This window comes from Psittacula echo, assembly GCF_963264785.1.
Source record: "Psittacula echo genome assembly, chromosome: 3".
Lineage (NCBI taxonomy): Eukaryota > Metazoa > Chordata > Aves > Psittaciformes > Psittacidae > Psittacula > Psittacula echo.
In genome coordinates this window covers 45,108,064-45,119,416 of record NC_137736.1, presented here as the reverse complement: position 1 = coordinate 45,119,416, position 11,353 = coordinate 45,108,064, and the positions used below count along the sequence as shown (strand labels likewise).

General features: G+C 38.8%; 1 protein-coding gene across 1 annotated transcript in view; it reads left to right on the top strand.

Moving 5' to 3' along the window:
- Nucleotides 1–2,076: 2,076 nt before the first annotated feature.
- PHEX (phosphate regulating endopeptidase X-linked) overlaps nt 2,077–11,353 on the top strand; it is a gene marked incomplete at both ends in the record, with an annotated part of 91,370 nt that continues 82,093 nt past the window's right edge. The window contains 3 exons of the mRNA XM_080613897.1: nt 2,077–2,188; nt 6,224–6,292; nt 8,776–8,937. Coding sequence (XP_080470023.1) covers nt 2,077–2,188; nt 6,224–6,292; nt 8,776–8,937 — 343 coding nt within the window. The remainder of the gene's footprint in view (nt 2,189–6,223; nt 6,293–8,775; nt 8,938–11,353) is intronic.

Here is an 11,353-nt window from a genome sequence, read left to right as displayed (position 1 = left end):
TGGTAGCACTTCTCTAGGGAGCAAAATTTTAAGTTATAAAGTATGGGACAATTTGAGTAAGTGTGTGATCATTTAATGTTGGTTGGAGTCATATAAAGATAATCAACAGTACACATATGTCTAATAACTGTTCAGCATTTGTACTGTCAGTGGTTCAATACTGGCATAGAAGGAAAATCATCATGCAACCAAGAGCAAATGCTTGTCAGATGGTTCTGAGATTTACTCAGCATTCAGATTATGGGCAAAGTTGATTCAGTGTTGAGATCGCAGCATGTCTATAAATTTTCTGTGTCAATACCCTGCCCTTTTGGCAGCCCCTTTGAGACTTCTAGTAATTTCTGATATAAAGACTCAATAGCACAAGTGTCACTTAAATACCTTCTCAAACGTGTGCTACCCTTGTGCTAAGCATTGTTTATTCCAGGGATCTGCTCACACCCATGGAGTCATTCATGTGTGAATGGGAACTCTTGTCCTGGAAGGTACATGGTCCTCTTGGTTTCATGGCATTTTTTCCCTCTTTCTTCAGCAGAAGGATGTCAGAAATTATGGTTTAAATGTGGGAAAAGTAGGCAGGTGAAAATAAATAAATAGTTTTTTGCTGTTCTGTGCCAAGCAGAGATGAGAATTCCCACCTGGAGCTTGCTGGTAAAGAAGGACAGGAGTAAGTAAATGGGGGCATTTTGTTTGCAGGACCGCAGCTAGGCTGTACAGGGGTTGAGAATTGAGGGTTTCAGGACCTTCAAACTCTTCTGGATGGGGGTGGGTTTTCCCTTTATTCCCATCTGGTATCCAGGAAAACCTGCATGCAGGGGCTCACATGGGGAAGAAACATTCAGTCTCTAAATTGGCAACTTTGCCATCATATGCAGTTTGTGATATATACCTTTCTTCTCTCTATTTGTGCAGGTTTTTTTAACACATGGGTGGGGGCTGAAAAAAGAACTCCTAAATCTGCACAGAAATAAATCAAACACGTAACTGTTATGGGAGCATGAACATGGCAATGCCTCTCCTTGCATCTTTATGTGTTACCTGAGAGTCCAGCTCTGGAGGGAGTGAGAGCTCCTCAGAAGGCTGAATGTCACAGTCAGCTCAGAGAAATTCAACCTGAAATGATTATCAAGTCTAAGCCAAAAACTGAAAAATCCATATAAATAAAGCTGCTTTTTTTTTTTTTTTTTTTTTATTATTATTATTCCCCACCAACTTGAAGTGCCAAATAGATACTTTCCACTAAAGTCATAGTAGTAGTTGACTTGGAAGCAAAGGATCACCTCCTAAGATTCATTATGTATCAGTAAGGACTAAAATAACTTGACTGGAAAAAAAATACAAAATCTAGCTTTTAAAGCATCACTATTTTGTAGGTTGTGCTGATTATTGCTTTGTGCTGCAGGACTGTGATTTTTGGCATGCAGTGTCACATACCAAATTCCCAAAATAAAATGCTACATGATATTCTAAGAGCTCCTCGGAAGCTTTAAAAAGGGATTTGTCCACTGAGTTGGTATCTCTTCTGGTGAAGCCAAATGATGCCGCAGGAATGGTTTAAGAGGAGAAAACTTTAAACAGCAGATAATTAGTCATTTTAAATAAGCATGAGGAGAAAAAAGGAAACCTTCCATCAGTTTTGTGTTCGTAAAAGTTGTCAGCAATCCTGCTTTGATTGCAAAGGGTTTACAGCTATATGTTTGAATAGCTAAAACATCTGTTCAGCAACATTGTGAAATCGTCATGTTCGGAGCCCTTGATAAGGGGGACTGCTGAGTGATTGGCTCATACTGGCTCTACAGGCAGCAAGGGCTGTACACTCAGTGGTCACCACTTGCCTTTCCTCCTCCTGGTCAGAGGAAAACGTAGGAGACAGCGACTATTTTACGCGCGATTTTCCTTTGAGAGGCAGAGAGCAGGAAGTGCCTAGGAAATGGTTCACGACAGAAACCTGGAGCTGTAAATAGGAGAGGAGGAGGAGAGCTCATGGGTGCAGTTTGTGAAAGTTGAAATACTGATACTACAGCAGCAGGGGAAACCCAGACTTCTGTAAGAGCAAGCACGTCCTAGGCCATCCCGATGGAAGGAGAAACGGTACCTGAGACCAGGAGAGCAGCCAGCAAAGCCACGCGGATTGCTCTTGGGATCTTTGTGAGTGGCACTGTTGTGCTTGGCACTGCACTTTTCTTGGGTAAGTGAAAAGGTTGAGGCTAACCTCAACGCAACCCTCCCCAGCCTCGCTTTTTGATGCCAGCGTTTGTGCTCCACAGTCTGTTTTTGTGAAAATCTTAGTCTCTTCTTCTTTTCCCCTCATTTTATATTTATGCTGAAATGGAAATGTGTCAGGAGAAGGATTTGTTGTGGGAACGCTAGAGCTAGAAGATGCAATGTGAGCTCATGTAACTTTCTGAATGCTGAATTTATGTTTGGATACTCAGTTGAATGTGTTCTCGCCAGAATTGGGTTCTTTCACAAAACAGAGAGAAACGGGTGAAACTATGCATATCACTAATGCTGGTTCCAAATGCACAGATTGTGACCAATGTGAAATAATATTCTCTGTTTCCTAAAAATGAATCTGTAGTGCACACACTTTATGGAATCTTTTGGGTTTTCCTTCATTTGGTTTTCATTTAGGGCTTGACTAAAATTCCTGTAGAAGGCTTCAATAGTGCATATGCTTGCACATTTTTTAGATCTTTTTCTTCTTCTATGATGAATTGCAAAGTCAGCTTTGCAAAAATCAGAAAGATTATGTCCAGGATAAGATTAAAACTTTTTGATCAGATTCATAAGCTGTAACTGGATGAAATAGAGAAGGAATTAGTTTTTCTTTTCCAGGATTTGGACTCATCTGTAGAGTGGTTTTGTTGGAGTATCGCTTGGAAACATACATCTACACCTATAAAATGATGTGAAGAAGTATAAACGAACCCAGAGCCACCAAGCAGAAAAAAGAAGAGAAAACAGTGTTATATCTTGTAAGAACTTTCAGAGGCAGATACTGTCTGAAAATAATTCAGCCCAACTCTTAATTTCTTTAGACCAACACAGATTTCCCTGGACTGGAGGGAATGTAGCCTCTAACCATTTTTTGATTCCCTCCAATCCTTTATAATTTTGCAATCTTGTTTAAAAGGCCTGTTTTACTTATCATCACAACAGAGAAAATTATGCTAGGTTCTATGTAAGATATTTAAAGCACCAGGGTTGCAAGTACTTAGTGTTTTTGTGTTCTAGAGCAAAATCTCCAAACATTTGAAGGCAAGTAGCTTGTGTACAAGTGAGTAATCCCACTTGGTTCAACAGAAGCCTTTATAAATGTGAGTAGGTTTGGATCTTCAACTTGCTAGTGCAAAATACTGTTTCTAGATGAAAAACAATGTTTTTCACCTCAAGAATAAAATATCAAACACCAGAGGGTAATGAAGAGACCTATTTCCTTTTTTTTTTTTTTAGCACTAGGTTGTTTGTTTATTGCTTGTAAAAAGCAGACATTTACCACCATAGCTTGTCAGAGATAGAATTGTTTTATCCATAGACCAGAAATGAAAATTCAAGCAAATATATTAATTCTTAGACTTCGTTTCTAAGTGTGCTGAGGTCTATTCCATAGCCAGTGTCAAAATTTTCATTGGCATAACTGCTAAGAAAATAAAAACGCTGGCCGTGGGTCAACAAAAATGTTTGTAGGATTTGTCTGGGAATTGTCCAAGGTTTTCAACCAAAAAAATAAAGGAAAAAAGGTAAATTGTTTTGGCTCAACATTTTATCAATGCAATGTTTCAGAGTTTCATTGTGACACTCTGTTTTGTTTGTAAGTTTGAGTTCAGCTCTTTTTTCAATTTGTTAAGCTGTAGAAAAGGAAACTGTTATTACTGGTCATGTGAAACATTTTAGGCACCTCAAAATGATTTCTTCAGTTTTCATTTAATTTATAAAACTTGCTGTTTCTGGTACACCTGAAATGATTTCTCTTCAATTTCCCACACTGAGGAGTGACACGTAGCGTTCTCCTGCTTCTCTTGTTTTAATTCTCATGAGTTCCTGCAACTCTAAGAAGGAATCTGAGAGAATTATGTATTTTTATTTACTGTTGCTCAGTCTTTCCAGCTGTAGCCATACTGTGACTCCAGCAGGGAGCTTCCAGAAGAGTCACTTGGCATCAGGCTGGGTCCTGCCTGCAGCTCTCTGGATGGTGGTGTGGGCTGGAGCAGGAGAGGAGCCACCTCCTGCTTGGGAGCCAGGGTCAGAGCAAAAGGAAGCAATTAATTCTCCAGTTCCTCTGGACAGGAAAGAAGTCAGGCAACTTTGAACTTCAATTCAGTAGCCTCTCCTCCTGACTTGGTAGACTCTGGATTTCTCAGATTCTAGGAACATCCACACTATTTGCTTCTGCATATTGGTGTTTTCCCTTTCCAGATTTTTTAGGGGAACTTAACTACAATGTGTATTTGCTTAAGAATCTGGAAACAGGTTTATAAAGGAAGAAGCTGAGACACTGAGTGTTATAACAGCTGTAGGTAATAATGTAATGGTTAGTTCTCTTAACAACAACAACAACAAGGTAGAAGAACAAAACCAAGTAAAAATTTTCAATCAATATTAGCTGTTCATTGAAAGGTAAATGTTACTGTCATTTAGTTTGCTCTAATGGTGATGTTTTAAATGGAACAAAACCAGTTGAAATGGTATTTTGCTTTTGTTTATAAGTATCAAAACTATGAGGGCTACTTCAGATTCTCTACTGATTCATTTTCATTCTCCCTCACTTCCCACTAAGTGCAAAAGGAAGTGCTTTGTTAAGAAAAAAAACCTAGCAAACTTTCAAGACCTGGATGGATTGTAAAATGCTAACTTTAAAAAAGGGACAAGGTGAATTGGGAGGAGAGCAACAATTAATAGGCATATTATCCATTATTTGTGCTTCATGTGGCTCAAAATCATATTTTGGAGACCTCCACTTCTCTTGTTTTTTACTATTCTTCAATCTTTATATGCTTCAAAATCTCATGTATTTCTTGGCTAATTTACAAAGGTGGTTTCACTGCGTTCATGCAAGTTTTGGTAATATCCAGAAATAGTTTTACATTCTCAGTTTCTGAGTAAATCTGATTGTAATCCAGCCATTTCTGTAATTAATTGTCATTAAAGCTATGAGTCTGGAAGAGATTAAACTCTTACTTTAGTTTTTTTTATAGTAGAATTTTCCTGTGCTGAAATATCATTTCATATTTTCCTATCCCTTTTGAGCAGTATATGACCACAGGAGAAACTGCTTTATAATTATCAGTGCTGGTGAAATTATGATACCTTGATACATTCCATTGTTGTTCTTGTTTTTAATTTATTATTTATTTTTGCCATGGACCAAGTTATTAGTATAATTAGACATTTCTTTGTCTACTGAACACATTTACTGAGTCTTAGTTCATCTATCTCTTGGGATTCTCCTATCCTTATCCAAAGTATCAATTATCTGCATATTTGCTGCCTGACAGCAGCGTCTGCAATTAAGCTTCTGTGGCAGCTGTAATACAAATTTTTAAAAGATAGGCAAAAATAACTGACAATTTCATAGTTATCATCAGCAAAGGTTTTGGAAGCAAATGCAGTTACAATACATTTGGGAGACAATTCAGACAGAAACTGCGCTGTGCTTTATAAACCACACAGCTATCCCAATGCCCATTGCTAACTGGTGTATTCCAGGCTGGAATAAGGGGACCCTGAAAGCATCCTGTTGGTGCTGGGTCATGCTGGTGGGGCTGTGCAGCATGGTGCTGCCAGGCAGTCCAAGCCCCACAGCTCAGGAGGAGCTGTGGATACCCTGTGGAAGGTGGATAGATCACTCCATGTTGCACTGCCAGCTGTGGAAGTTGCATCTCTGGAGGATGGTAGTGACAATGATTAATTGTCTGCATTGTGTCAGTGAGTAAGGCTGAAATGTTGTGCCAGGTGCTGTGCAAACCATATGCTGAGGGACAGCCCTTGCTCCATCCTGCCTACAAGCAAAGGCAGAGAAATGAGGCACAGGAGGGCAAAAGTTTTTGTTACAATCTGCAGTATTTACTTAATATACATTCCAGCTGTTTTAAATCAACGTAGTCAGAGACGTGTTGGAGCCAGAGCTTGCACAGACATTTGAATGACCAAGTATAAAACATTTGGCTGCAATGGTCAAAATTCACTACAAATGATCTCATAATGGTTTTCCATTTTGCAGTTAGCCAAGGTATTATAAAGTTTCAGCCGAAACAACAGTACTGTTTGACTCCAGAATGCATTGAAGCTGGTAAGCAACAATTTTATCTTCTCTATTGTATCACAATTGTAGTATATTAATGAGATAATTATCCTGTTTAGGTTTTTTCATGATACTTTTTATGCAGAAATCTTCATTAATAATGAGGGGAAAAAAGCCCAACAAAGTTTTTTAGAAAGTCACTGTTTAAGTTGCTACAGATCTGTTTATATTCTGCAATTGAAATTAATGTTTTAAATTGCTTTAACTCTATTCTACCCAGGCTAACTCAAAGTTTCCCATAGGGTTTATTTATTTTTGAACTAGAAACAAAATATTGAGTGACTTGACCTTCAGGTGTATTTTGATGTTTCCTTCCCAGTAGTCAGAAAACTAGCAAGTGAATTGCTAAGCGCAGAAATGCTTTAGGGCCAGATCTTGCACAGATTTGCACAATTGTAATGTGGTGACTTTCAGTCAAAATCTGCTAATTCCCTATCAGCAGGCTCTTTTACCCACACAGAGATACATGTGGTAACCTTCACAGAGCTGGGACATCTATCAGTATTAAATGTGAGTTAAAGGGACCAGGATTGGTAGGACCTGAGAGACACCAATTTTGCGCTGGTCAGTTTTGAGAGTTTTCCTCACACTAAATCAATTAAAAGTCTTATAATTGAGTATAAAGAGCAAACAGTAGTTACCACATCTGGAAATATGCCCCTAGAGTTATTTTATTGGAAACAAAGTGGACATTGTGTGAATTTATAAGAGTATTTATTTCCATTATGAGCCATTTTAAGCTGATATTGTGAGGTGTTTGGCATGTGTTTGAAATCCTGACAAATTCTGTGGGACTCTGTAAATTGCAAAATCACAAATTTGCAGATCTCAACATTACCAGGATGTTTCTTGTCATTCTGCTTCCACTCTGTGCTGCACTGATGGTGCTCTTCGTCACTGTAGGCACCACGCTCTGTGGCTGATTCTTGAATGAGTGCAAATACCTAAGTAAGGTGGGATGACCAATCAAAACACTACCACTGCCAAAAACCCAACCAAAACAAACATTTGTAGGGGCTTCATCATGAGCTTCACAACAACAACAAAAAAATGTCAGTTATAAGTTTAAATCTGAATTGGCTTTCTTCTTCTCCCATGCACACAAAATAACAGAATTTTGGGTATTCTCAGCAAGAGCTGGGTTTTTAACCAAAGCAGACTTGGACACCTGCATGTTCTAGCTCAAAGTGCACTGGGTAGTGACTGCATAGTATCTCAAGGCCTGAGCCCTGCCATGTTGAACAGCTTTTCATGAGAGAGAGAAAATTACCAAGGACCGAAATGTCTTCAATGTAGTCAGTTTGAGAGTTTCTAATGTGAGAAAGAGAATTGCAGCTGAGACGTAGAAATACCGTAGGAAGATTTACTCTAAGTGTATGAAGAAGTTACTGGATGCTAGAAACAGTACCATAAAGTCTGTAAAAGTTATGTGAACTCCTGCTAGGAATTTTAATCAGTTATTTGGCTAAATCTCAAAACACATGGTCATTCAGCCAAAAAATGTCCAGTATCCACGTATTCCATGTTACTCAACCAATGTAGATTTATGGCACAGTCACTATAATGCACGAAAGGGCTAATGGTTTTAAGCTAAAAGAGGGTAGACTGACACTAGATATAAGGAAGAAATGTTTTACTATGAGGGTGGTAAAGTACTGGAACATGTTGCCCAGAGAGGTGGTGGATGTGCCACCATTGGGGACATTCAAGGCCAGGCTGGATGTGGTTCTGGGCAACCTGATCTAGTTGAAGATGTCCCTGCTCATTGCAAGTGAGTTGGACTAGGTGGCCTCTGAAGGTCCCTTCCAACCCAGACTATCTTATGATTCTATGATTAGATCCTCAAAAACTATTAAGTCTCTAGCTTGTCTGACTGATCTCCCTTACCAGTCTCACCCGCAATAGCAACTAGCGAGGATGCAGTCACAAAATGGAGCTGAAAATACTACAATTATCTTTTCCAGTGAATGGTAGATGAGAACTTGATTTGTTTTCATATGCACCTATTCAGCTTAAGGTAAACAGTGCATAATTTCTGGAATACTAATTACAATCTGATTGATATGTATGCTACTAAATTCCTCAGGCAATTAATTATATCATGGCAACAATGAAGAGCCTGTCTTCAGGTGTCTGGCTCTAGCAGTTCACATTCCTGAGTGATTCCACGGTCATTGCTGTATAGCACTCAGGGACAGTCATTGCAGATATTTTGCAGGGGTTTTTTGCTTCCCATGCAGGCACTGTTGGGTGCTAGAGAAGCTGGGTGGCATTTTTGATGCTATTTAAAAAATTGCAGAGATCATGGCAAACATCAGTCCCAGAACAGGCAAGGCTTAGCTTGCAAGTGAGGTCAGCATCATGCTGCAGAGACTGATAGATGTTAGTATTTGTTTCTGGAATGTGGCCTTATGGAATTCTCTGTTTAGTTAAAAATGTTCCACAGAATCTGTGTGGTGTCTTTTTTACAGCTGCTGGCATCCTAAGCAGGATAAATCAATCTGTAGATCCGTGTGAGAATTTTTATCGATTTGCGTGTGATGGCTGGATATATAATCACCCTATTCCTGAAGACATGTCAAACTATGGTATTTACCCTTGGCTGAGACACAATGTAGACCTCAAACTAAAGGGTAAGTATGTCATTACTGAAATTGGTTGGTTGCCCTGTTACTGTAGCTTGTTAATGGGCTCTGAAATGAATGAAGGCTCCAAGCTTCTTTCTGATCATTACATAATATCCAACAGCCCAACTGGATGCTTTCTTTTAAATATGTTCTTCTTGGTTTCTTATCGAAAGTAACATTGAGACAAAGTGAATTATAACAGAATCAGAATTTGGGAGGAAGAATACAGCTACCCAAAACCCTGCCAGTTAAGAACAGAGGTAAAAAAGATATTCCTTATACCAAAAGAAAAGGCTAGGGGATTTGAACTCTTTCTACCTTGCAGTAGATGGGTAGACTGGAGTGCAGGAGCATAGCACTCACAATTAAGATTGTCGCAGATCCAGACAAACATCAGGCTAGGAGAACGCTCTGTCTGTAACAGCGGCCAATAGCAGGAAAAAAATACAATAAGGCAAACCAGAGTGATATTTTCCAGTACACTTACCTAGCTCTTGGCAGGAGGCAATTTACAGATTTCCGGAGACAGAGGTTGTTTGGGTATTGAGTTTCCTTCACATTGCAGTTTAAGCTGCCGTTGAAGTACCTGAGCTGTCATCAGTGAAACAGAATGCTGCTTAAGAATGTGTGTCTGGAGGAAAAAATAGCCCTGGGGTGGAAACGTGTAGGAAGAAAGGTATTTTAATGTGCATGTGACTTTACTTTGTGCTATACTTTGCAGCAAGGCCACAGGCTTCATCAGGAAGCTGTGCAGACCAGCTGGGGAGAAAGGGTGATGATTACTGTTAGTTAGGAAAACCCTGCCAGATTCTTATAATCTTCACTAAAAGTGAGTCATGCATAAGAAGGGAGATGTGCAAGATTTTATTACTGTTGGTGGTTTGCTTGAGCATTGCACACCTTGAGCACATTGTTGACATAAGAGCCTGATTTGAGCTCACCACAGAACAGAGGTCAGTTTCAGGATGCTGTGTTTAATTATAGCATTTATTTGTCTCTTAGATTTTGTACATATGTGCATGTGTAGGCATCAAAGCCCTTCTCCACTTGCTTTCTTCAGCCATATCATATTCTATTTTTCCACCATTGAGTATTTTTAAAGCTGCATTCGGTTTCAAAATATGAATTTGGAATCTCAGGATAGGATATGATCTGATGACTGCTGTTTTGAGTCTGCTGAAGATGTCACAGGAGGAAAGATGTCACACAAAGGAAAAAATATTGCCAGAGCCTGTTTTAAGTTACGTTTTGCATTCTAATTGTTCTGCTGCCAGAATCAGGCTGTATTAGATAACTGCACATCCTGCACGAACCACAGCCACAACGAAGCCAGTCCTAATTGAATATAGAGTAGTAAGCTGTGACTCATCCTTAATTTCCTCTTTTTACAGAGCCTAATCAAGGACATCATGCTATGCCACATTTTTATATGGTTTTCTTACTGCAGTCCCTTTAGAAGTTTCTAATCCATAGCTAGTAAAGTGAAAGACATAGAAAGAAACATCTAAGTGAGAAGTATTTGCTTAATGGAAACTCTGTATCAAAAAAGGGGTGTAATGAAGTGCCAGATAATAATACGGGGCCTAAACTGCTCCTTCGCACGGTAAAGGGACAAAGATGTGAAACGTTGGGTGGTGTAGAGGAGTTCATTTAATATAACATTTTTCATCCTCTCCTTAGCTTTCTATTTAATAAAGTTTCCAAAATATATTCTTGGTAATAAAAAAGGAAAAGAAAAAGAAAAAAAAAAAAGCGTTGGATGTCAGTGTTGGTACCTGAAATAACAAGGCATAACTTCAGCCTCTGTGTGTGTATTTCAGCTTGAGTTACCTCAATAAATTACCTTGATACTGAGTTATTCATTTGTGGATGACCAAAACCTTGCTATCAAAAGTTTTAGCAAGATGAAGAACTCTTGCATAGGGAAACTGATATATGGCTGACCAGACCTTGGAAGCCAATTTAATTTCTCTTTCCTAAAGAACTCTTAGTGGACCTATATACGTCACTGTAAATGTCCCCGTTTGCCATTCAGTAGATGAAAAAAGACCCAGTCTTTAAAGAGCTGATTATTAAGTAAGTTCTATTTTATGAAATATTTATCACATTAAAGAAAATTATTAATCTTCAAGTGATAACATGGCTTGGCCAGAAAGCCACATTTTTCATATTTGGTATTCTTTAATGTGATATAGACGGAAGTATTTATTCAGGCAATATGTTAAAAAATGGTGTTACTTAAAATAAATTATTTGAAAACATCCAATCCTTTTTGTGGTCCCTAAATTTTCCTGAGCCTTAGGCAGAAAGGGATTTTGGGTATTTGTGCAAAAGCCTGTGTATAGCCTTTGTTACACAAGGGTATCTTCAGTCTTCTGGAAGCTTCATTTTTTTGTTGAGGGGCAGTTGCTACAGAAGGATA